The 27,180-nt window shown below is 42.3% G+C and overlaps 1 protein-coding gene across 1 annotated transcript; it reads left to right on the top strand.

Annotated features, from left to right (window-relative positions):
• The first annotated feature begins 3,914 nt into the window (after positions 1 to 3,914).
• On the top strand, positions 3,915 to 24,563 carry crip2 (cysteine-rich protein 2). Its single transcript, XM_085256834.1, has 8 exons — positions 3,915 to 4,088; positions 17,692 to 17,786; positions 20,787 to 20,844; positions 21,092 to 21,223; positions 21,929 to 21,997; positions 22,129 to 22,223; positions 22,776 to 22,833; positions 23,080 to 24,563. Exons 1-8 carry the CDS (start codon positions 4,046 to 4,048, stop codon positions 23,145 to 23,147), a joined length of 618 nt encoding a protein of 205 aa, XP_085112960.1. The 5' UTR covers positions 3,915 to 4,045; the 3' UTR covers positions 23,148 to 24,563.
• The last annotated feature ends 2,617 nt before the right edge of the window (positions 24,564 to 27,180 follow it).

Here is a 27,180-nt window from a genome sequence, read left to right as displayed (position 1 = left end):
CACCCAACCCCACCACAGAGAAAACTCCACCCACCCAGTCATCCACCACCAGTTGAAGAGCCCCCCAGGTGGCTCGACGCACCGGCGGCACCCTGCGCCAAGGCCGGGCCCCCACACACCCACCCGCCCACAACCCCGGCAACACACCAACCAGGACCCAAGCCCCCGAGGCCCAGCCAGGCCCCCCCCCCAGAGCCGGAGCGCCCCCAGAACCTCATGCCCATCCCGGACCCACCCAGGGGCAGCCAGGCTACCAGGTCAGTAACCCACGTCCGTCAGCACAGACCCTCCCCTAGCCCCGCTACACGCAGCCACGAGGAAACTGTCACATAAGAGCCCCTAATTGGCTACCCCGAGTTGAGCCCCCCGAGGAAGATGCCTCCGGGGAACCCCCCGACGCCCTAAGCCTGTCCCTACCCCCACACCAATCACAACAGTGAAGTGACATAAACCTTGATGATAAAACCTTACTCTAAAGTGCTGTACGGAAGTCTTCATTCACCCATTATTTCTTTATAATTAGATAAGAAGATAAATGGGAATTAGAGACATCTGCAAACACAAATTTCTCCAGGTTTTTTGAAGGACATTGAAGATTCATTGGATGTTGGCCTTCCTTTTATTACGCTCTCTGTCAACACACTACTGTATTGAAGTTTGTGGAGGCGAGTCCTTGACAGATAGTGTTCCATCGTGTGTTTTTACTGCATTTGTACTGTGTTTGGTTCATTGTTATGCTAAAAAACTGAATGCTAGTCAGCAATGATCGAGATGGTATTGCATGGTGGATCAAAATCATTCTGTGCTTTTTGTGTTCACAACTCCAACACCACCAACTAAATGCAGCCTCAACCATGTTTTACAGATGGCTGTAGACACTCACGTTTGTAGCTCTCTCCTGACCTCCACCATACATATTGATGGCAAAATTTCAACTCTAAGACTTGCTGCCACTGATTTTTCTTGCATGATGTGGCATGCCTCACCTTTTTCACCCTTTTTCCGCTTCCTTAAGATTGGCTTCTTCACACCCACCCTTCCACTGAGACCATTTCTGATGAGGCTGTTGATTTATCAACAGAAGGGCCAGATGGTTACTTAAGGACTTTACTTTTGGATAGTCTTCAATATTTTTAGTCTTGTTGTGCAGACACAACACTGGCTCATCCGTTTTAGAAGCTTTGATGATTCAGAAGTCAGTGGCAAGTGTTGATCTGAAAATAATCAGGTATGAGGACAGGAATGAAAATGAGTGAAAAAGCATCCAATTATCCAAAGAAAAACATTGACCTACCCTTTAAGACCACATTAAGTAAAAAACAACAAAATCTGGCGCTTTGAAAATAAACAAAGCAAAATAAAGCAAAAATAAATCAATAACGGGTGGCTCAAGACGTTTGCACAGTACTTATCATTGTGCGATTTTTACTGCTATGAAGACTAAGTTTTGACTTGAAATGGCTTAATACTTAGTAGCTCTGCTATAAAGCTATTGATGCATTCCCTTCCAAAGGGTGTTTTTTTAATAAAGACACTTTACTGTGTTCTTGTTCAGTCTATACTAACATGCTTTAAGACCCTTAGGACCACCTCACCCTTCCCTCTCTAACTGTTGCTTTCTATTTCTGGCTATCCCTGTGGGGCTAGACTCTTGATCTGCTCGGAAAGAGCATTGCGGGTTTGAACCAAACACCAGATCAGAATCAAGTTAAAAGTAAAACTGGTGGCCTGAATACGTTCGCTCCGGTCTCTGTGGCATTACCCACTCCTCAAAATCATCAAATCACATCACACCACTGTCAGGGGCACCTGTTCCCTCACTTGTCATTCAGTTTTGGCTCCATATATTTTTTGACACTGAAATGAATAAAATCAAGTTCTCAAACTTTGGTTGTTTGTAGTGCATAGATGCAGGTAGTGGGGATAATACACCCCCTCTTTTATCTTTATCATGTGTTCAATGAGCCAAGGGTTTTGCAGAACACTGCCCTTCAGTTTCACTCTCTTAGTCCTCTTTGTCTCCAATTCACTCCATAGAAAACTTGACCTCTCCTCTCAGCAGCTTTGAGTGCATGCTGCAGCTGAACGGGCAGCAAACCTGCAACCACAGCACACAGCCGAAAGGTGAACTGTAACGAACTCATGTTCTCTGTGAAACCCCACCAGATGATCAACTGTTTAACTGCAGAGTGCACAATTTTGCTACCATTGAGAAGCCTTTCCAACCGTTAGTCTAAGGTCTTTTAAAAACAGTGAACTCATAGATAAGGAGGGACCGGTTACAGGCATGCTGACGGGTGCTAATCAGCTGGGACACAGATGTGGGAAATTTCAGTGTGTCTGTTCCTAGATCAGGACCTGTTCTGTGTCACTAAGCAGATAGACCAGGCAATAGCAATGTGTGAATGTGATGATCTCAGTTACTCCCAAGATTGGAAAGAGGCAGACACTCTGCCGGAGGAAGTGATAATCTCTTGAGTGTTTTAATAAGTCATCATAAGTGAGGGCAACAGCTACATGTCATCCTGGGCTGTGTGAACTTCTGCTACTGCTTTCCAGCTCAGCCTATCACTCTCAGTGGGCCTAATTTGTCATGAAGCCAGGAAGCCTTCTAAAGGGAAAGCTGATCCACCCAAGCCACGTTTCAGCAGCATCTTCCTTTGCCTAACAAATTCCTACGAGTCACTCACTCTGAAAGAAAGCATTGTGATTCATCCAACCACTGCCTACTCCTCCTGTGGAAATAGGGAAAAGGAAGTGGGAGTGCGTTTGCCCCAGTGGACTGGCCCACCACTTGCCCAAAAGCATTCCCGCCTGAACATGACTGACTATGGCAGACAGGCTGGCCCATAGAGAAGGCGGTTGCCTTTAAGGACAGCTCGTAAGACTTAAAACTCAAAATCAAGCTTGAAAGATTCTGAAGCTGAAACATGTTTTAAAGAAAGCAGATTATACAGCATGTCATTTAGCCGTGTTTAAAGTTAAAGTGTGCATGAGAGACAACAACCCCCCTTATCTTAATTAAATACAAGTTAATTAAGATATGATAACTGGGTAAAAATTAGAAGAAACAGAAAGCATATGAAGGGAAGCAGCTGAAACAAATAAAAATATAAAAAAAATTAAGGGAGATTCAGCAAGGCTGATTTCCGCAGGCAGGTTCTTATAAGGGATCAGAGCTGTGATCCCTAAAGCATGGATCACCTTTTGTCTTTGCTTTGGCTACAGGGACGTCCAGGAGACCCAGAGGATTCCAGATTGTGCAAAGCTAGAAGCTGGGTTACTGCCTCTTTAGTAAGATAAAGGTAATCAAGAAAATAAAGCTCCTTAAAAGCATCCGCATAGTTTTTCAGTAAGCAACTAGGTAGCTAAACTCAATAGTTAAAGTAGGATTTTCAGATTTCTAAAGTAACAAAGCCTCATCCCAATCCTGACATCAGCAAGAGACAAACTTTTCAACACTCACACATTAAACAGACACATTGTTTGGAACACAATTTAAAATCAATGGATTTTACTTACCATGGGAAAAGCTTCCCCAGACATTCAATCCATATTCATGTGACTAAACAGGATAAAGATGTTGACTAGTTGCTGTTTTGTTTTGTTTTATGAAGAATTATGTTGCCAGAAATTGTAATACAAAAGCACACAAGCATCAAAGTGCACTTTCAGTGACGAACAAGTAACATCTGTCTAATTGTCTAAGCTCATATAGTGTAGGATGCAACGTATAAGTTCTGCAAATTACACAATTTTCAGTAGAGCTTTTCGGAAAATTCACTGAAAACTTCGGCGTTTTTACCAGTCTGTCGTGAAATTGTGACATTTCCCACCATTCTTGAAGGGGGCATTAGGAGTGTTTTCATAGCGTGGGGGGGCGGAGCTATGTAAATGACGAGCCGTTAGCTGAATAGATGCTCCAGCTTCTGTGAGCGGAGCGGGGCACTTGCTGTTGAGAGCAGAGCTAGAGGACGATTAGAGAGTAGAAACCGCTGCGGACAACCAAAACACATCACTTTCACTCGAACCACCACACTCAAAAATGGCCTCAAAGTGTCCTAAGTGTGAGAAGACGGTGTATTTCGGTAAGTGATTCCCGGTTTAAGGGATCCAGCGTGTTTAAATTACTTTTTGGCTCGTTAGCTAAATATACTCATCACAACAATCAATGTAATTTTTATTTTTACATTAATCCTCTTAATTTAGAAATCCCATGAGCGGTGCTTTGAATGGGATATAAACTATTTTTGATATTTTTCAAAGTCCATTCATTGGAAATAAACAAACATTTGACCTAGCACTAGCATTTACACTCATTTGCTAAAAATGGCTGATTTTTAAATGAGGTTCTGAATGTAAACACGAACTGGGTGTATTTTGTTTGAAGAATTTGTGAAACTGTAGCTAACTGTATAACTTAATGTATAATGATGTGTAAAGGAATATCTCCTTCAGCTAAACCTCCTAACATGTCTTATTAGACTAAAGGTTGCTGACAAAGTAAATGATTCACAGAGAAATACTTTGATAAACCTAGAAGCTGACGTGAAAGTGGGGTTAGTGTAAACAAAAGACCCAATAAGTGCAAACAAAGTGCAAACATTTAATAGATTTTATTTTTGTACACTAAACGCTTCTAACTTATGTGAATGGAAACATGCCCTGTTTACACTTGTCTACACAAGACTGGATGAATGATTTATCTTATTTCAACACTGATCTGTGGCATTTTTAATTTGTTGTGTTTGGTAAACATCCAAGCCTGGCAGTTGGCTTTGGAGAGTTGGCTGATGCAGGCCGTTGCCAAGAGTGCAGAAATGCCATATGCTGAGATTGCCCACTCAAGAGAGGAGCGGAGCAACATCATGCTGCGTCAGTGGGATGAAAACCTGAAAAAATGCATCTTTCACATCTTTGTAAATAAAAATATGAAAACAAGACACCCACTTGAGCCGTGAGCTTCGACTCGGTCACAGTGAGAGTGATCGCACCTTATATTCATTGCAACAGATGTTTACAGTGCAAAGTAATCTATGCGCAGAGCGCTGGATTAAAGGAGAGCATTTACATCTGAAAGCTGCACTTGGCATGCTCACTCCTCAGTTTGTTTTTATTGCTGTTATGCAGTTGAACTTCTGAGTATTTCTGTGTTTGTGTTTGACTGCATGCTGGGGGGAAAAAAATCTTGGGTACCGATCTGTTGTACACTTCACAGCACACATCTGAGCTGTTACGGGGGTCAAAACCAATTATGTTAGTGGATGGAAGTCCTCTTATGTAACACGGGTGGCAGTGAATATCCCAGCTGCTGCTCATCCTATGGGTCCCGAGAGTCATCGGCATGGAATAATATCAGCACAAATAAGATTTATTTTCCTCCAATACAAATTTTATGCACCGTACCCGTAATGCGCTGCAGTAGGTGAGTCACAGCTCCTTAGTGATGTGTGATGTTTTTTTATGTAACATGTTGAGATCCAGGCTAGCGGAGTTATTTTTGGTTGGGGTGTGTTATTGGGTGGAGAGCAATGAAGATGACGGCGTAGGCCTACTGGAAGCCAGTGCGTACTAAATTAACTGCACTCATCCAGCGAAGGAGATCAGGGGAGGTGTGAATGGAGGTATTATTAAAGTTTTAGCCATTTCAAGGGAGGCTGTGAAAACTATGACGAGACAAGGGAGAGGTCAGGGAGGGAGAAGAGTTTAGCTGCCCACAGGCTGAGCGTCAACGTGTCAGTGATGAAGTTCAGATATTGTAGATGAGCTCAGTGGCTCCACCTACACACGCCCTCCTCTCAGCCATTTGGTTTTGCAGAGTGATGAAAAATGCAGAGCAGAGATCAATTTTCAGCTCTGCAAAACTGTTAAAGTCAGAGGGAAAGGCATGAATGGGGGTGTAAAGTGGAAAATAAAAACTCTGTGCTTTAGAAATGCACCGTGACATGTGTTGTTGATGGAGAAAATTGTCTATTTTCCATCTTATTTTGCTCTACCCCTTTTCTTCTTTTGGTGATGGTTTGTGGTGTGCTGTATAGATGGGCCCACCCTGCTGTTCCCCACCTGGTCTTCCTGCTGATTGGCTGAGTCCCACTGTAGGACTTTGGGGGTTGGGAACATTATTTCAAGTGGCCTCGGTGAGCCGCAGTCTGGGATGGAAATTCTTTCGGTTTGGGGAAAAGGAGATTTTTTTTATTATTATTTTCCTTTCAGTTTTAAAGGACAGCTGTCTTCCGGTGGTGACAGTTCAATTTCATTGCCACTCGATGCACATGTTGGAACGTTTTCTCTACTTTTAAAGCTTCTGCAGCCTAAAAGCGAAGGCTTATTTTTAAGAAACCCAAATAAGCAGTAGCAGAAAAAGGAAGCTGCTCTTGATGCTGGTATTAAAAGAATGCAAACATCTCAGAGATGGTCACTTCTTAATTGCAGGGCTTGCTTACTAAAATTCTCAGCGTCCACATTGCGGTGACGCGTCTGTTAGTTCCTGTGGTATGGAGATGCTCATAATACACGGGGCACTATTTGCTGACACTGTTGGCGTGTGAAGGAGGACAAAACGGCTCGCTGAGCTTGTTTCGAGCACCCAAGTTCAGCCGAGTGATGCAATTCTTGTTCATAACAAACGGGAGCAATGCATCTTTGTGCAGCTAACTGAACAAATGAGAGCTTAATGGGAACTAATGGTGTTCTGCTGCGAGTTTCCCTTTTCTCTCTTTCATTCAGTAGTCTTTCTCACTCTGGCTCTCTTTCCTCTTTTTTGGTCAGCAATGCCTCAGGCCCTGAATTCCTCTTCCCGGTTTATTTTTTTCTTTAAACTACAAGGACCGGGGGAAATGGGGTGAGATGGCTCGCCTTTATTTAAACTGAGACTCTCAAAGTGCTTCATGCATTATAATGAGAAAGGACATCTCTGTTCACACAGGGCTCTTTCTGTCTCTCCGTACATTTGTCCTTCTAGTGAGACCGAATACTTTCGTCTCCTCAGTCTGACCACAGAGACCAGGGCACTGTTTCCCACACACCATCTTTTTTTTAAACCCCGCTTTTACCCCAAACAGCTACACAATACCCCTATTTTTTCCCCCTCACCTCTTCTCTGTCGACGCTAGAGTACCCTGTTTTCCACTTGGCTGCCCAGTGGGCTGTGTGAATGTGCCTTTTCAGTTATGTAACATCATTTCTTGAGTTGTTGCCTCTTGTTCAGTGCCATTGCATAACCTATCAGCTCCTGTGTGCCACTCAATGAGAGTCCCTTTTCTCTGCCTTTTTGAGGCACAAATATGATCCCCTAATGGAGATGGCATTAAGCTGGGTGCTGACAATTGAGCTCCCCACTACCCCACCTCCCCACACAGGTCAAGCCTTCCAGCAGTGCGACCTGTTACATAACGGCACAGAGGAAACAAAGGTGGATGTGTGCATTTCACCCAAATAGCTTGCTCATTACATTCGTTCTAGAGATTGCATTATTACAACACACCTTCTTTATATTTTTTTACAAATAGATTTTGTTCAGCAAGCACAATTTGTTGTATTTATGTTCTAAACGTATCGCTATGTTGAAGCCCTCTATACATAGAGAGTACATGTGCAGTCACGTGGCAGGTTTCCAGTAAAAACTGGAGGCTGATAAAACACAGAACACTAGGTGATAGATTGTAAATCATATAGATATGAGGTATAGTTGGATAACAGGTTTTGTTTGTGTGAGATGGAAAAACTGTTAGAAGTTCAGAAGCAAAATATGATAGAGTGCAAGAGAAACAGGCATGACGTACATGAACCGTGTGACTTATTTGTCACTCAAGGTTAATATATCAGAAAATCCAAGTTTGTCTGAGAAATTCAACAGTTTTCAGTAGATTGAGTTTTATTTGGAGCTGTTTGAAAATAATCTTTTTGCCCTGTCTGCAACCAGCTACCAAAACACCCACTGTTTCTATGACAACAGTGGATCGAAACATGAAAGTTAGCTTTCGATAGCAAATCGGTAAGTAAGTGGGCTAGACTTGTAGCTGCTTAGTCTTACCTAGTTAGACCATCACTAACACACTAGACTGTATATAAAAGATGGCGATAACCCCATGATGTCACCCATTGTTTTAAGGCTCTTTTGAAGCCATTAGCATTTTGCTCGTTTTAGTGTTTTTGGTCATCTCAGGTTTATCTGGAGCCAAAAGTGATGATATTTACTAATTTATATGCTTGTTAGGTAACAGGATGTGTTCACACTGCCTATTGGTGCTAAATATAAAAGACCAACGATATAAAACATTAGAATTTTAGCCTGTGTAACAGGAGTACAGATTTCTTGGATGGGCTGTTATTACAATTAACCATAGAGGAAGCCATATTTGCCATATTTGAAATGCTCTAAAAGCCTGGCACACAGCTAGCATCAACCTCCCAGACAAAGTGTCCGTGCCCCGATCATGCTTAAGTTTAGCCCTAATATAATTGAAAGAAGTCATTTTAACATGGGTTTATATGGATTGGCTTGATTTAAATCGCTGTAGGAACTGCACATTTTGCCAGTGGATATCAAATTTCTTTTTTTCTGTTCGTGTTAACCAAAAAGTAGCCACTACAGATACATTTGCTGCCCCAAATGGCTAATGCTGGTGTTATTGTGGATGTTACCACTGGGTCCTTGTTATTAAAAATCACATGTCAATTTAAAAGTGTTGTGCACTTTTAAATCGAGGCACTCCAGTACACCACACTCTTCTGTTTTAATACTCCACTTTACACAGCTCAGATGATTTCACTTAGCTGCTACATTTTCTGCCTCCGTCATATGATGTCTCTTTCCCTCAGGGCTTCATTATCAAAATTACCTCTGGCTGGAGCTAAAGAAATTTCAGTGATCCTGCCTACACTTCTGAATGCATTGCCCGCTACTCTAAGCTGTACATGCAGAATAGATCTTTTAGAAAACCCTGAAGCTGGGCTAAGTGTCCTGACTGGTTAGAGAAGAAATGTGGTGTAGGGGTAAGCATGCGTAGGGGTTTGGGGAGGGTGAGCATGTCACTGAGACGGACTGCGGTGAGGGTGCTTTGCCTGCGGCTCCTTTGACCAGCCCAGACAGGATGCGAGTCAACTGCAGTCCATTTACGTCAGTCAACAGGATTCACGCGGTCTGCCTTTTTTTATTCACAAAGGGAGGGGAGAAAGGGAGAAAGCCTGGGGAGGAAACCTCGCCTTGGCTGAGGCGACAGACGACCTCCAGAGTTAAGTTTTGCTATGGGGTTGCATCAGCCAACAGGAGACTCGTCCAAAAAAGTGTTTCCTACCCTCTCTTTAGCATGGCTCTCCACCCTGCGCTGTCACTGAGCACCACAGGGAACTGCAGACACACATTCATCCTGAACAGATCAATTATGATGTTCGACACAGCAGTGCCAGGGTCAGCTTAGTTTTAGTTTAAACAGATATAGCACTGGACAGTCTTAAAACTATTTTCTTGTCAAGTGGGGATGGATTTTTTTTTAACAAATTATCCCTCAGAGCTTCCTTCCTTAACATGATTGTAAATTTTAAAGAAAACTTGCTGATGGCCACAGCTCTATCAAGTTACTAGAACAATTTGATTCCACTTAGGCAGGATAAAGATGCCACAAATGAACACATTCCTTACTTTAAAACGCCCCCAAAGTCACTTGTGAGGCTTAATTCCCCTGTGGGTGCAAATGAATGCCCATTGTCTTTAAGTTGAGTAAAAGGTCACAAGTCCTTGAGGGTATTTGTACTTTAGAGAGCTGAACAGTAAGAGGATGCAGAGGAGGAAACACAGGCTGCTTATTTTTTTCCTTTCTTACATCCCTCTGTGTACCCTTCACGCTTGAGTCCAACGTTGCCTTTGGGGCCCTTTACTCTGCCAGTCAGGTGTGTGGTGCTTATTAGGACATGCAGTCATCGTGCTGCTGCGACAAAAGCCAAAAAAGCGAAACACCCGCGTGGACTCAGCTGTCACTGATGGATGAAAGGAATGAGAAAAAGGATGGAGAGGGAGTATGTGTGTCTGTGTGTGTCTCTGCGTGCGCACGTGTGTGTGTGTGTTTTGGTTTGTAAGTGTGTTTAATAGGGCTTTATTGTGGGAAAAGCTGAACAGATGGGTCCACATTACCAGAAGGTGCAACAGAACAGAAGCCAGGCAGCCATGAGTTCAAGATATTTACAATAACATCGGTTACATCATGACCATTACGAAAGACTTGATCGCTTAATCACTTGCAAAAATGTAAATAAGCTACTAATTTGATGTCTGCACGCTGCGTCAAGCTAATTCAGAGCACTTTCAAACCGCCGATTTTTATATACCTTTGGCTTTGATGCTGTAGAGTTCTCCTAAACATACAAACCAGGACCCGGTACAGTCATTTTTTTTTTTTTTTTTTTAAATCTCATTGCAGAAATGAGCTCCAGCTGCATGCAGAGCTGTGGCCCTGTTGTCTTCCTCTTTGTCAAACACATTAGATTTTCCCCCCACTGCACCCTGATTGAATTATTGAGTGATAAGAGAGCACCCATATGCGATTCCAGAGCCTGCCCCCCCCCCCCCCCGGCTGACATTCCTCCCGCACTGCATGGTGGGAGATCAGCTGGGTAAATGTTTTTCAGTACGTCGAGCCCCTTTATCTGTTATGACTCCGAGTTAGGCAGCAGAATTAGGCAAATTTCCTCCTGACCCGGGGTGAGTACATCAGGCTGTCGTCAGCTCTGGTGTCTCGATGCAGCTCCTTCATTACTGTTGACAATCAAGCAACTGTGATTAAGTCATTTGGAGAAATGGCCCCTTAATGCTTATTTCTTCTGAAGACCCCTTGTTAAAGTCCTGTTGCTTAATGTTCTGTGCAATTACCCGATGTTTGTAGACCATTTGCTGCAGGCCTTCTCCGGTGCCTCTCCCTTTATAGGCTGAGGAACTTTGTCTGAGCATAACAGCGTTCGGCCTTAATGCAGTCTGGTGCATAATGGCATCTTGTAGCTGAACAAACAAGGTAAATCAAGTTATAACCTGCTTAAAGTTCTCTGAGGTACTACTGTGTTTGCAAGTGGAGCAGATATTCTTACCAGCTGAAACTCAATCACACAAGTAATTTGTTTTCAGACATCCTGAATCTACTTGATGTTGAATTGCTGTTTTTATCCTCTGCATTAGAGGTCTTATGATTTCAATTTCCCGGGGAAAAGTTAGACACAAAGTTAGAATAATGATGCTGTGACTCCTAATAAAACAATAAGACCAGATTATTGGGTTGGGGATCTACTGGAGAGGATGTTAGTGCTGTAATTTCTTTATAAATGGGTCATGGGTTGTGCAGTACTGTATCTCGAGTTTTGTCTCCTTTACTTTGACTAATGCATAAATCAGTGAGAAGAGGGATCAGCAGCAGGCTCACTCGGTGATTTAAACCATATTGACAATGCAATCAGGGCAACCGAGCGCGGACTGAAGAGCTTAGACCAGGAATTTACAAATGAAGTTAAGCAGCTTACAGTGGTGCAGGTATCATATGGTTATAGTGATGACCTCCGTCCAGCACTTTTTCTCATTTAAAGCTCGGTGTTCCCGCAGTAGCATCATCTCTGTCAGGACTGCATCTGCATGGAGAAATTTATTTTCACTTCTAAGTTCAACAAATTAAGAGATTTTGTTTTTTATGCTTGAATGCAAATACTTTGCAGTAAATAACTGACGTCTGGGACACGAGGTCGTTGCCAAATACCGAGTTCCCACCCTTGAGATATTTTGCCAGGCTATTATTGCAGCTGTCTTTGGTTGATGCTTGTTTGTGGGCCTTTCTGTTTTTATTTTCCTTCTTCAACATAAAAGAGTAACCCAGTTCCACTGGCAGCCTTATGTTACAGTCGCACTGGGGAAAGTGACCAAATTATTGTGACCATGTGCAATGAACTTGTTGCCTTTGAACTGGTTGTTTCAAAGATGGAGACAAGGTCTGCGACCGTTCAGTCAGTTGGTGTCTTCAAAATGATGTTGGTGTGCCGAGATGGCAGTAAAATGGCAATAGCACGGAGCCAGTGTGCTATCAGTTTGGGTCACAATAACTACTTACAGAGTTCAGAGGTCATCCAGAACGTCAGTTAAAAAAGAAATTCAGAAATTCAGGCTACGTCCACACTAGCCCGGATAGATTTGAAAATGGCGTTTTGGTCTGAAAACGCTCCGCGTCCACACTAGCGTTTTCAGTCGTTTTCACAGAGTTGCACGTCCACATTGAAATGGTCGAAAACGCTTACGTTCCAGTACTGCGCATGCGTGAAACGCAAGAAGATTCGACCTGCCTCATTTCTGTTTGCCGCTTATTTACTTTCCGGCTCTTTGAAACGTCGCGGCAGAATGTTGAAGAAAAGCACCGAGTTTTTTAAATGGACTAACAATGAGGTGGAGTTGTTGCTGCGAGTAACACAAAAGTACAAAGTTGCAAAAGCGAGTGAGAGTTAAAGAATTTGAAGAAAAGCTATCTGGAGCATGTACATACTGATATTAAGCTTTAATAGGGCTGTCAAAACTGAACGCAAACAAAACTGCTGTATGATGCCCTCCGCTATCTTAGTTTTATTGGTCACACGACTGGATCATATGACTAACACGTGTCATCGTTTTCAAAAGTCTGCATTTTCGCTGTCCACACTGCAACGCGAAAGCTTCGTTTTTGAGAGCGTTTTCAAAACGGTGCGTTTTCCTTGTGCGAAAACGGCATCTCAGTGTGGACTGTCAGTGTGGAGGCCAAAACGGAGAGAAAACGATGCGTTTTCAAACGAAAACACATCAGTGTGGACGTAGCCTCAAAAATCTTCACTAATCTGCCTGAGAGTGATTGCAGTCAGCATGTTGAATGCCATTGTTTAAAGACAGGTTGCCTTCCACCAGGCAGCATGTCCCCTGTAATTAAAAGCGGTCGCCCAGAGGTTGAGGGTGTTGCTCAAGGTAAATCTCTTATATATGCATTCATAAATCTGTTATTGAAGCCTGTTGGTGTCGGTGTTTAACTCGCCAATGAAATCTTTCTTGCACCAAAGGCTGATTTTTGGCACTCCTAAAGGTCTCTTGCCAATGGCCTCATTTCTTTGGACCACGTATTAAGTTTCTTAGATCAGCTATCAAATGCAAGCTCAAGACTTGGTGTCATGTCACTATATCTTATGTCACATTTAATTTAGTTGCTGTGTTTTGGGTTAGGCAGCAGTCACACTCATTAATATTTGCAATCTACTGTGTGACAGTGGTGTTTCTTCACCCCGCTGTTTTCAGCCCCCGGCTATTTCAACGCAGTTAGAAGCCATGAATTGTTGGCATTACTTCAGCTATAAAGCAAAAGCAGAAAGGAATGTCAGGTGAGGTGCTCCACCACTGTTCAGCAGTGATTTCCTTAAGGACTTCCATTGTTTACATCAAGTCATGGTGGAATCCTTTTTTTGTGTGTGCTTTTGAGTGAAGCAAATCGCATGTTGTCGTGAGAGAAGACAGTCTGGCTAAAAGGATTTGGCACATTCTCGTCGGTGTTGACAGTGTAAATGTGAGTATCCGGAGAGGAGCCTGCTTGTTTACACAAGTGGGTGCATTTACCCTAATGTTGTTGCCGTAACCAGGTAGAGGAAAATGCGATGGCATTTTATTTGCTTTATTTGCACCCACACTGTTACTATTTTGGGATACTGAGACCATCTATCGTCCCTTGGCGCAGTCATTATGTAACTTTTATTTATTTATTTTAAATGTGGGGTTTTTTTTCTCCTTTTCTTTTTGACATGCTTGTCAAATGACATACCCAAATCCAAATGATCTAGCTTTATTTTAGTGTTCGGGGGATGTAGATCCCCTCTACCTCCCCCCACTCTATAACTCCCCCACTCTATATTCCCCCATCACATAACAGAGAGAGACAAGCTCACTCCTCTTACAACAGCAGCCGGCTTTTAAATCAGGGAGCCTTCAAACAGTGGACAGTCACTCATAGAGGAACAAGGACATGCTGGCGAGGCTCTGACGTCCGTTTCCATTCATACACTGACTTCAGATCTGTCTGGAGGTGTGTCTGTATTCATGAATCTGCCCTGGCAGGCTACCTGTAGCCCATTTATGCAGCTTATTTTAACACTGAATTACGTGTCAAGAAGTAGATTCGTGTCCTCAGATTTATGATGAAACAAATCAAACGCTCATACAGACAAGGCAGAACCCTTATTGGTTGTATTTGCACTCTCTTCAAACATCATCTCAAGATACTGTAAAGATGTGAAAGAAACCTGAAAATGCATGCGCTAATCCTGCAAACAGGTTAAAACAGGTTAAAAGGTCTTTCCTGTGAAGTATTGCTAGAGTTAAAGCTGAAACATCAAAAGGAGCTACAGTGTCCATGCAAATCTTTCTGTCACATGTATGTGCAGCAGCTACACATGTATCATTCTGCATCCCCCTCTTTCCACTATTCTCCAGGGCCTTGTTGTTGCCCTTTTTGTCTCATTGTTGTAATGGCCAGTGAAACTGTTTGTAAGTGGAAACCTCAGCAGGGTGTAATCAGATCTCCCAAAGCGATCCTTTCCACACCAAAGTCCAAATCTAATTTTTGTCATTCGCATCAAATCAAATCAAATTTAACTTGGTTATCCAAAGAACAAAGTTGATTTAATCAGACGAGCCCAAAATATAAAGACGCTGTAGAAAAATTAACAGAAGACGGTCGGTTCAAACAGCATTTCCAGAAGAAAGGCAGTGCATCATGACCTGAGGTGTGCTATTGCTTCCAAAATGAGTAGGACGCACAGATACACAAGGCTCAGAACTTACTCTTTTGTCATATGGAAGTTTGCAATCATTGCAAATACTAATAAATTTTAGTGATATAAAATTTGTGTGTGCTCACAGCTGCAGACTTTTTTAGAGAGTCAAAACATTTTTGAGGTATTTCAATCTGGTTTTAAAGCACTTCACAGCACAGAGACTGCACTTTTGAGAGTTTTTAATGATATCTTATTAACTGCTGACTCTGGGAAGTCTGTCTTACTTGTGCTTTTGGATCTCACAGCAGCTTTTGATACAGTAGATCACAATATTTTGATTTATCGTCTAGAACATCATGTTGGAATTAGAGGCACTGCCTTGGAGTGGTTTAAGTCATACCTCTCTGATAGAAGTTTTTCAGTCTCACTTGGTAAATTTCATTCATCTTCCGTCCCCCTCCCATGTGGTGTACCTCAAGGATCCATCCTTGGGCCCCTTCTTTTTAGTATTTATTTACTTCCCCTTGGCCATATTATTAAAAAACATAAAGTCTCATTTCATTTTTATGCAGATGATTGTCAAATTTATCTACCGATGAAACACAATGACCTTAACCCCCTCAGGCCTATTTTAGAATGTCTTAAGGATATCAGAGCATGGTTGGCTCTGAATTTTTTAAACTTTAACGAAAAGAAGACTGAAGTCATTATATTTGGGCCGAATGGACCTGGTGTCCCTCCATCTGACTTGGGTCCTCTTACATCGTGTGTCAAATCAATTGTCACCAACCTTGGAGTAAAATTTGACACAGCTCTTAAAATGGACAAACAAGTAAATACAGTGGTGAGAAAAAGCTTTTTTCAGTTGAGGCAGCTCTCTAAAGTAAAACCTTTTATTTCTTTTTGTGACTTGGAGAGAGTTTTGCACGCATTTGTGACCACTCGCCTTGATTATTGTAATGGACTTTATATTGGTATTGATCAGGCTTCACTATCACGCTTGCAAATGGTCCAGAATGCTGCTGCTCGCCTGTTGACAGGGACACGCAAACGTGAGCACATTACCCCTGTTCTTGCCTCCTTACACTGGTTGCCTGTCCATTTTAGAATTCATTTTAAAATTTTATTGCTTGCTTTTAAAGTTTTAAATGGCCTGGCTCCGTCTTACCTGTCAGACCTTTTACACCAATACACTCCACAAAGGTCTCTCAGATCATCTGACCAGTCACTCCTTGCTGTCCCCATGTCGAGACTGAAACACCGAGGAGACCGAGCTTTCGCTGTTGTGGCCCCCAAACTATGGAACAAACTGCCCCTCCATATTAGGCAGGCCCCAACACTTGAAATGTTTAAATCACTTTTAAAAACACACTTTTTTTCAAAGGCCTTCTAGGAGTGTTATCAGAGCCAGTTTGTAGTCAGTTTTTAGTCAGCTGTTGGTCATTCTTAATCTTTTTACTTTCTTAATCTTATTCATTGTATATCTTATTGTTTATTCTACTCATGTTGATTTATTTTTATCTTCTTTTTCAATTATATATTTGTTTTGTTTATTGATTTCATTGTATGCTTAAAGTATGGTTTTAACTGCTATCTCTGTTTTATTATTGGAAAGCACTTTGGTCAACTTTGTTGTTTTTAAAAGTGCTATATAAATAAAGTTGGATTGGATTGGATATAAAAATAGACAAGTGCTTTCAGTACTTTCCTTGTTTTTTTTTTTCTCAAAGTCGAGAGTCTTCGTATCTTAAGTCTAGTTTTTATTATTGTTCAAATTGTTGCTGACACGTGACCACAGTGCTCTTCTGATTTCAATTAGATGTAATAAAGAAATGCCTTCATAAAGCAAAAACTTATAACTTTAATGAGGTTTGGTCAGAAGACAATCTGTTCCAGCCTGAGACAGTGCTGCTATTGTGATTGTCATTAAATGCACACAACCCGGTAAAATCATGCGTTACACTAGTAAGCAGGGCTTCCATATCAAAGTATCCTAGTGGAAGTTTGCGAATTCAGACAGATGTTTTGTCAGTGAGCTTCACCTAGCTAGCCAAGCTAACTCCTGTAGTAGTTCATCATATGTAGCAAAAGGACTGTTTCACGACTCAACATCTCAAATTTCTTAAGTCCTAAAACAACTTGAATTCCTGGTTTTATAGCACAGGAAGAAAACAACATCAGAAGGAATGCATGCATGCCCGATGTGCATATGTTTGTGTTTTTTCCAGTCTTGGGTATGTAAGGAAGCAGATTCCCGTATCCGGCTATTTGTGCCCTGCCTTGATAAGGGAAGGTGTTTCCTCTGCTGCCTCTGTGACTCCTTAGGGCTCATTGTGTTGAAGCAGTGGTGATTTATTATTGGAAAGTGTATAATAAGGCTCCCTGGCTTGTCTACAGGGCCAGTTCGACTGGATGACTCGGGGGAGGGGGTGGGGGGGTAATGGAAATGCAGTTGGAGGACCGCATCCAGCAGGATGGGTATACTGTAAATCGGGGGATGGGTGTTTGTGTGTTTGTGGGTGTAACACAAAAGAATTGGGTTAGATGTTGGCAACCCCCTGCTGCTAACGCTGGTCTGGGACTAACACAGCTGTCCGTCTATCCTTCGGTGACATCATCACAGCATCCTGTGCGGTACACAGGCATTCCCACTCTCCCCACCTCCTATACCAACCCCCCACTCTCCCCTCATCCCCAGTTGGCATGTTGACAGGTTTTCAATCGGGCCACAGAGATACAGTACGAGGTTATTGTGGAGAGTGAAGCAATGAGGGACGTCATTCCTCCAGGCGATGACTGATTGAACAGCACGCACAAAGCCCAACACAGCTGATGGGGAAAATAAAAGGCCGTTGTTTCAAGTAATCTATATAAATGTTGTTTTATGCCCGTGGTTGCACTCATGCACTTCTTCTTTCTTTGTTTTTTGTCTTTCTTGTGCAGCTGAAAAGGTGTCATCACTGGGGAAGGACTGGCACAAACTGTGCCTCAAATGCGACCGCTGCAACAAGCTGCTGAACGCCGGGGGCCACGCTGAGGTCAGTAAGAGCTAACGGTGCTGCTGTGTGCTGCTGATCTACATGCGTGCAAATTCTTATCTGGTTCTTCAGCTAAGCATTTTCCCCCATCGTCTGTTAATCTCTTCTGTTTAGTTTTCCATTAAGTGTTTTGCTCTAATGGCTCACAGAAATTCATGAAGTGCCACAGTAAAGTGGCCAATTTTGGCATGTTAGAAGTTTAAATCAGAGGACTGTTTTTGCTTGATGAATAACAAACGTGGGGTTATTATTGCCAAACAGCTTACAGGAATAATCTGGTTTTCAAACTGATTAATATGGAAGAAAGATTATTTTGTAGTTTGCTTCACATTTGTGACACTTCTGCTTTTATTTTTATTTGTTGCTAAAATATAACTTTCTGCTGGCAATGTAATTGAATTGGGGGGGCTCTGTATCTGCAGGCGGGACAGTGATATGGCACTCAGCACTGATGTGAATTACTCTAATTAAAGTTGTCCTCTTAATAGCGACCGATAAGCTATTTATGAACTAGTTTTCTGTTAATGCAAGTTCCATTTCCAGTAGTTAAGCCTTTTTTTCTGCAAATAATAATGGCAGCACAGTACAGGTGGCCAGAAAGAATCAAGTCTGCAACATTACTAATTGACACAAGACGTTTGGCTTTTCCACAGGGAGTTTTTGCATTTTGAGGGAAACTTAAAAAAGGTGTCTTAACCTCAAATATTTAAAATCTCGTTAAACTTAAAGAATACAGTCTTTTCAAATAGAAGCTTTGTATTTGGGGGAGTTTATTTCACTGACCTTTTGTAATTTTTGCAGGAAACTGCTGAGGGGATGTCCCTTTTCCTTCCTTGTTTTATGTCTGGTTGCATCTGTCAATATGTTTTGTCCCCATGGGAATTTGACCCTCTTTAGTCCTGCAGGATGAGTCGCTTTCAGATCCTTCCTCTCAGTCTTGTGTAACCAAACCACTCTATCATGTCTCAGCATGCTGTAGTTTCCCCTGACTATTCACGATCTGGCACCTTCACCCTGGGGGTTTTCTTATCTCGCCCTTTTTATTTGCCTTTCATAGGCCGGCCAACAATTCAATTTCACCTTCTTGGATGTCACTCAGACACCTTTTTGAGTCTCTCGCTTTGGTTAAGGAGGATATGATCTCAGCCTCTTTGTACACAAAACCAATTTCCCTGCAGACCGCAAAGGATGCAGCTCTGCTGTTTTAATCTCTTTGTGATTACAGTAATGTAGTAGTCACACAGTCTCTCTGAGGCCTGCACTCTCTCTGCCCACCATCCTCTCCGTCCTCCCTCTCTCTCCATGGACGGCATCCAAACCCGAACCAGTCCATGTGACAGTTCATATTTTTTTTTTAAAAAATGTAAAGGGACTGTGGGATTGCCTGGGAGAGGGTTTGATGTCATCTAAAACCTGGTATGCAGAGGGTTGTGAACTTCTTCTTTAAAAGGAGTTAAAGGGACAGGATGAAGCCCAGTGCGGTCAGTTGTCTGTGGGCTAAAGGAAGGAAGCAGCTCTCTCTGGTTCATGCAGTGACCAGCAATCAAAGAGTTAATGGGAAAAGTCTCCACATTGGACCTTGAATGTGTGTAAATGTGGCAAATTTAGGCGCTGATGAAATGAATGAGGGTTAACCGAATGGAAATTAAGCAACTTGCAGTAAAGAAGGTGAAACTGTCTGGGGGAAAATGCTGAAATGCTGGAAACCTGTCATCCTAAAACACCTACAGTGCAACATGTGCTGTGTATAAAATGAGGGAAAATAAAGGAATGTGAGAAGTCTGAAGTTAATCCACCTTCCTTTTACTGTTTCACATGGCACCTCCAGTCCAGCGCAACAGTGAGAAGTTGTTGAGGTACAGAGCATAACAGGAGGATTAAAAAAAGGTCAGGAAAGAATAGAAATTTGAGAAGAATAGATGGAAAAGACAGATTTAAACTTCAGGATGTAGGAGTTGAACTGCTGGGAACAGAGTGGGTCGTTCTGCTATGGATAATCCAGTTTCAGGGTCTCTTTGGCTCTGGATGGGTAATGTCTGGTGCCATAGGAGGACTCTGTACATGAGGCTGTTAACAGTACACTCTTGACAGAGGAGCCCTTTGTTTTCTGAGAAAGTCACTTACTCATAGCCTGGCATCGGCACCCCTACCTTCATGGATCTCGTAAGTGTTTAACAGGAAGCGTGAAAGGAGTGTGTGGCTGCTTTAACAGTAGCTGATCCTGTCCCGGTTGATACATTATTAAAGCTGAAAGAGCAGGCTTTTTTTTTTTTTTTTTTTTTTGCTCTTAGAAAAGGAGCTCATGTGGCCAAAGCAGAGGGGATTGTGGGTATGTGCGTTGTTTAACGGCAAATGCCTGTTTTTGTGGGGTCTTTTCTGTTTTTTTCACCTCTACCACTCTGAGCCTGGCACCTAGCCTGCTGAATTACTTGATTCTTCTCATCTATGGGCATTGAGCTCTGGACCAGTGGCCACCCTGGCTCTCAGCCCTGATCCCCTACCCAGGCTGGTCACATGCTCCTGCATTGACCGCCACATTCCCAGCATGCATCAGCAACAGGCCATTTTTGACTAGATTTTTTTTTTTTTTCTCCCCTTCCTCAAGTGGAAACTCACAGCGCTCCCGCATATGCAGACACATGGCTCACTGTGAAGTGTGGCGTGAATTTATCAACACAGGCCTGTTGCTTGGATACGGCCACTGTCATCAAAGTAACCTGTGACAGTGACATCATCATTAGGAAGAAGTGAGGTGAAGGGGGGAAATGAACAGGAGTCAGCTCCATTTTTGGATATAGTCACTCCATCTTTTCATACACCTAAATAAAAGACCAAAATTAAAAATGTGACATCAGAAAGGAGTGTCAGAAATATGACTTCTCAGAAATGTCACGCCCAGTTTTCCCTTTTGCGTCAGTATATGTTTTTTTGTCCTTTATATGGATGTTGTATCAGTTTGTTTCATCCATAAGTCATGGTGTTTTTCTCTTTCTCCTGCAGCATGACGGAAGGCCCTACTGCCACAAACCATGCTATGCTGCCCTCTTTGGGCCAAAAGGTGAAGTGCAAGTCAACTTCACCTACTTGAGTTCCTGTCAGGTCTTTGTACACAATGTTATCACGTCTTAATAAGCACATAAATAAGCAAAAAAATGAAATAAATAAATAAGATATATGGAAAATTGGTTGATTTATCAGGAAAAATAAATCTGTTTTGTTTTTCCACATTTCTTTGCATTTCTGTGTTGCTGTTACTGACCTCGCCACCAAAGTCCACCCCTCACTTCACTCTTATACATTTGCAGGTGTGAACATTGGTGGAGCAGGTTCGTATGTGTATGATACCCCTGCCAACAACAACGGGTCTCCCACCAGCGTGGATTCAGCCTCCAAAGCTGAAGAGAAGCGTGCTTACGCACCCAAGGCACCATCAAAAGGTAAACAGGAAAGTGTATTCATGCTGCAAATTTGTGGCTCTTTCAGCTGGTAGGATTTTTGGGTTTTTTTCTCCCCACCCGATGAAGATTTGGGTGTTTGCAAGAAGCGGCTGACTCAGTGATAAGAAAGTCGGTGTGCAAAGTCTCTTGAGGCCTGAAGGGGATTTTTTTTTTTTTAGATGTGTCAGAGAAGAGCAGATGCAAAAGTATTTAAATAGTGTGGATTCAGTTGTTTGGCATTTCTGTAAACTTTCATTATGTGAGAGCTACGTTTGGGCAGTAGATGATATGAAGATGTGAACTCGTATCATTTCAAAATCAGGAAAGTTGAAAGAAGGTTTTAAAGTTTCTTGAAATATAAAGAGGAAAGTAGTTAAGGTCAGGTGTTGCATGTGGAACAAGGTGTTGCATGTTGTCTTTGCCTTTTGACTCCATCTGCTGTTTGCAGCAGACCAAATGATTGGCTCCTGCAGGAAGGTGTTTAAAACTGGCAACCAGAGTATCTAAATCAGCAGCATTAGTGTCTTTACTCAATATTGTTCCCTTGAAGTGTGTAAAAGCTGCTTAGCACTTGGTCCATTTTTATTTTTATTACCCCATGTTATTAGTTGACTAAATTTTACACCTGGGAAAACAGGTGGTCATTTATTTAACCGTTCCCCTTTGCTTTGCCACTATTGTAATGTGCCTGTAATGTGTCAACAGCTGGCAGCATCACCACTTTTTCTGGGGAGGCCAACCTGTGCCCTCGGTGCAACAAGAAGGTGTATTTCGGTAAGTAGTTTCACGCTTCCAGGAAACGGGGTATTAAGAAACGTGTCTGAGCAAGAAGGTGTGAATCTGCGAAGTGGTTGCTACAGTGTGTCACCAGGGTTGTATACATTTGTGTGTGTTTTCCACCGTAGCCGAGAAGGTGACATCACTGGGCAAGGACTGGCATCGCCCCTGTCTGCGCTGCGAGAGGTGCAGCAAGACTCTTGCTGCTGGCAGCCACGCAGAGGTGAGAAAAACGGGTGTTTTGGCGGAAGGAATTCAGAACAGAAAAGTGGAAAAACTGAAGAGTTGAGAAAAGAAGTGTCGAAAAGAAAATGAGGCAAAACATCTTGAATATGACAAGAACGTACTCTTTGTATTCCTAACCTAAAATCTCTTAAATTAGCAGGTTTGCTACATATAATCCAAATCTGAATTGTCAAGTTTGCCCTTAAAAAGCTTGTCTAACACTCACTGGTTTAAAAATATTAGACAGTCTTAACAGTATGGCAGTTAATGCTTTACACAAATAAAGAAGAAATGATTTGATATGGGGGCAGCACAGTGGTAGGCACCATCGCCTCACCGTGTGTGGTGCTTGCATGTGCCTGCGTGGGTTTTCCTCCCCCACTCCAAAGATGTGGGTGTCTGAACTGTCGGGTGTACCGACAACAAGTAGATCTGCTCATTTGCAGAAGTAAATTAACTAATCTTTCTAAAATAAAGCAGAAATGAGAGCTGTCACCCTTTTTCTTATTGCTATGGTCGTGTTAATCTTTCTTTTCTTTTCACATTACAGCATGATGGCCAGCCCTACTGCCACAAACCATGCTATGCTGTTCTCTTTGGGCCCAAAGGTAACCGCTAGGGGGTGCTGTCAACCCACCAGTTATCAGCTACACTTGAAGCAGAATGTCTGAGCTGCACATGTTACACATTTCAGTTGTTTCATCATAAGTTTGTATGCTTCACAGAAGCTTCCTCCACTCCGAGGTTAAAAATACAGGAAATGCGTCGCAACCTGTCCTGCTCATGTCGTAGCTTTGCCTCTCCCTCTTGATTAACCCCTGACTCCCGCTGCTGTGTCCCTGTGGTTTTTCCAGGTGTGAACACTGGTGGTGTGGGCAGCTACATCTATGACAAGGAGCCCAGTGCAGTGACCCAGCCTTGAGCCTTTTGTCCCCTCAGCCTCACCTCTTTTCTCCACTCGACACTGACCATCAACCACAGTATTATTTGTAGCCTCTTTTCTCTTCCCCACTTGTGTGTCCGTACCTGAGACAACCAGCCTTCTGCTCCAGATCTTCTCCTAAGTCTCTGCTTTTCCCCTTTGCGCTAGCTGGATCAGATTTAGCTACACAAGGAATGATTCATTGACTACAAATGCTGCCTAGACATGTGTTAAATGTATTTGCTGCAGGAGCACAAAACACATCAAGCATTCCCACATTAATGATATTGCACACCAGCAATGTTTACACATTTCTAAATGTATATGAACACGATAAATGTCAATAGATTAAAACATAAATGTCTTAAATTTTCTAATATTTTACCCACAAAACAGCCTGACCAACAAATGTTTTTGATCATGCATGCTCATTTTAAAGAAAAAAAACAATCAGAATGGGATTCTCAGGTGTGCAAAAAAGTGCATTGTGGGTAAGGGAGGTGCAGGTCTTTACTGTGACGTGCTGACAGCCTTAGGAATTTCACCCCGTGGGTGCTGCAGACACAGGTGGTGCTCTGTAGCACGTTGCCAATAAATCTGTGTTTTACAAATGCCATATTTTTAGTTTGGCCACCTGACAACATTCCTCATGTGGAGGGGGAAAAATCTATTTTGTTTGGAGAAGAGGGGAAAAAAGTCCCGATATGATGTTTAGAAGGTGGGAATGTGGATGTCGGAGCCGATTGTTGATGATTTTTCAGAACTGAGCAAATAAACTGTATGTCAGAATCTGGATAATAATATATGATGTGCTAATACATAACAAATGTTCTGACCCAGTTATATACATGAAGTCTTAGTGAAGTTTAAGGAAGGTTGGGCTGCAGACAAACCTGTATTTATTCTTTTCATTCAAGTCCTTTGAGTTTCAAGCCACTGAAGCCCTCCTGGGACTGATTTTGTGTTTTCTTTTTTGAAGGAGGTCAAATGAGGCTGCATAAGCTGTATAAATCTCTACGATCAAGATTTTTATTATTATTATTTTCAAAGAAGTAACCCTGCTGTTATTTTTCCAAGAGATGACCCATTATTTGAAGTATTATATTTCTTGCCATTAATGAACAAAGTAGCGTAGCTTGTAGAAAGAATAAGACTTCAGACAAGTCATTCTGTAAGAATGTGCATCCTAGTATTACTGTATGACTGTTACTGTGTTTGTTTATTACCTGTTGTACATCGTAGGGCCTAACAGACCCTGCAGGGCTCGCTGTTCGTAGAGCCGAATCGCCCTGCCGCATTCATCTTTTTAATCCCTTGGATAAATATTGCAGAAAGTCTTCATTTGCGCGTGACAGATTCTCAACTCCCTCTTTCTGTTCATGAATTGCAATAAACAAAACACTACACATGGTGTGAGTTTGTGGTATTTTCGTCTCGTTTGTTCTCCTAAGATGGATTATGTAAGTTTTTGTGCTTTTGCTTCAGGGGAGAGTTATGTGTCTGCTTTTAAATAAGAGCCAGGGAGCGTCAGTACAGGAAAATGAATGCAAAACATTATTAAAGTAAATGAATCTGTTGATAACCTTCTCGTAAGTAGTGTGTAGAGTTTAAGTAGTGTGGTTAATGGCACAATAATTTAATGTGTTTTATATTAAGGAAAGACATATGAAGCACATCTGCTAGTTTAATTGGTGACATCTGTGTTACAGCTTAGTGTATGTATATGATACTGTCTGTATCACTTTACTTTCAAGTCTATTATTTAGCATGGATAAGCAGTATAAATGTGTACTGAATGGGTAAACCAGTGTAGCTGGAATTGATACAAAGCAATTTTAAGCATTATTAATGTACAGAAACAATTGTTTTTTACTGTTTTTACTGCACAGTCTGAAAGGCCTCGAGTATTATCATCACCGTGCATGGCAGCGGGCGTGACCGCCCATTTTTGTGCGTGTGATAACTTGAGAGAGATGTCACCTGGGCTTGCCCTCTAATAGGTCAAGTTCAGAGGGCAAGTCTTTTGAAAAGCTCGTGAATGAGATAACTCAAAAAGAAAGTCGGGAATTTCAAATTAATACCATAGGTGCAGCTACTGGGAGGCTGAGCAGTAGCACTGGTACGGGCCAGTATTTTTTCCATTTGTTTCAATTTGGCCTTTAAGGCCATGACAAAAGGATTTTTGTCAGTTTAAGAACATAATTTATTAAACTAACGTAGACATATACAAAATTAATGAGCTGTGCAAATCAGTGAGATCAGTGGTGCAGGGTGTGTATGGGTGTAGATGAACATGAGGCAGAATGGAGTGCCAGCCACGGCTTTAATGTCCGGGAGCAGGGAGCAGGTGTTCCCAGTTCATACCGATGAGCTTTTGCTCAGGAGGAAGCTGGAACACGTGCAGTGCAGAAGATATTTCTATGCATCAGCATGCCTGCAGAGGGAACGAGTTAACAGCTTTTCACATTTGAATATGTAGTTTTCAGCATGTCGAAACACTGTAACTATTATTCTTCCCATATTTACTTGATATTGGAGTCATTGTCCATGATGCAAATCTCCTGTTTTGCTACATCCCACGGGTGCTCTACTGGACTGGGATCTGGCCCTTTGACATCATTTCAGCTTCGTGACATGATGTGTTATCCGGCTATAAGCTGTGCTAATGCAGGGACGGACATGGTCGGCAACGATGCTCAGGTAGGCTGGGGCATTTAAAGTACGCCTAACTAAGGGGCCCAAAGTATGTAACTACAATTCCTTTCGCCACCAGCTACCTGAACTTGAACCTGAATTCTAGCCTCAGTTTCCTGTTCTTAGACACGAGCGGCACCTCGTGTCTGCGCAATGTTTATTACAAGTGTGTTCAGAGATGCTCTTCTGCATACCTGGGTAAAAAGAGTCATCATTTTTTGAATTTGCATTTAACCAGACAATTTTCTGCAAATTGAAAAAATGGTTGTGTGGGATAATCCCAGAACCGCTGCCCTGATGAACGGCTACCCTGAGGGACGGACACCTGAGCAAGGTAGCGTACCCACCCACTGCTCCCCGGGCGCTGCACTGGTGGCTGCCCACTGCTTCACTGGGTGAATGGGTTAAATGCAGAGGAGTAATTTCCCTACGGGGACTAACACATACACATTATTATTACATTATTATTATTAGAAGATCAGCAGTTTCTCAAACTGTTCAAACCTTTCATGGTAACTTTGACTATGCTACAGTCAAAATTACTTAAATTACCTTTCTTGAACTTCAGCAAATCATCTTCACTGCGTCTGTGCCTAATTGCATTGAGTTGCCATGTGATTGGTTGATATGTTCTGCATTAGCAATCAGTTGCAGAGATATACTTAATAAACTGGCCACGAGAGTATGAAGAGGATTTGGTTTTCTTTATATTGTTAGGTATTGTAGTTAGTTTGCCCCTGTTCTGAAGGCTAGAAAGTGTGAACCCAGCACCATGCTGCAATTATGAATGAGTGAGCTATGAGATACGCTACATTGCTGGAGGCTAATACTGAAACTAGTCACAGTATCTAGATACCTTGCTGAAGAAAAACAACATGCTTGAAATGACTGGAAGATGTCAGTTATATCTATCACACACACACATTTCCAAACTTGGTGAGTGAAAGCAGCAGGAATGTCTTCACCCTGCTGCACGGTTTCAGCCTTACATCACTTTTTAACAAGTTTCACAGTATTATAGGTGTGGTTGCATTGCTGCTGCATGGACATGCATGGCAGCACAGTTGCAGCTTATGTCATCATCAAGTCAAAATACAAACTACCAGTTTCTTCCCAGCATTCAGTCACATCTACTAACACTGTGAAAACATCTTTGTATCGTTGGGCTGAACCGCACCCTGAAACCTGTGTGGTTTCCTGGATACCAAACACATTTCTGTATGTACAGAGTCACTGAGCCACCTACACTGTTTCACATCACTGACTACAAGGTCACATGCACCTCGGATGGACTGCCACCTTGTGATGGAGACTGCCAAATAAAACCATCTGCTGCAGG

The sequence above is a fragment of the Mchenga conophoros genome, linkage group LG19 (genome assembly GCF_057382185.1).
Source record: "Mchenga conophoros isolate Kocher_MC1m ecotype Shallow Benthic linkage group LG19, M_conophoros_male_GT1.1, whole genome shotgun sequence".
Lineage (NCBI taxonomy): Eukaryota > Metazoa > Chordata > Actinopteri > Cichliformes > Cichlidae > Mchenga > Mchenga conophoros.
This window is presented reverse-complemented; position numbering and strand designations above follow the sequence as displayed.

Bases quoted from the DNA above. Each gene is read 5' to 3' on its own strand.
- crip2 (XM_085256834.1), top strand. From the start codon at position 4,046: ATGGCCTCAAAGTGTCCTAAGTGTGAGAAGACGGTGTATTTCG. The intron at 17,787-20,786 runs GTCAGTAAGAGC...TTTCTCCTGCAG, and splicing joins ACGCCGGGGGCCACGCTGAG to CATGACGGAAGGCCCTACTG. The intron at 22,834-23,079 runs GTAACCGCTAGG...TGGTTTTTCCAG, and splicing joins TGTTCTCTTTGGGCCCAAAG to GTGTGAACACTGGTGGTGTG.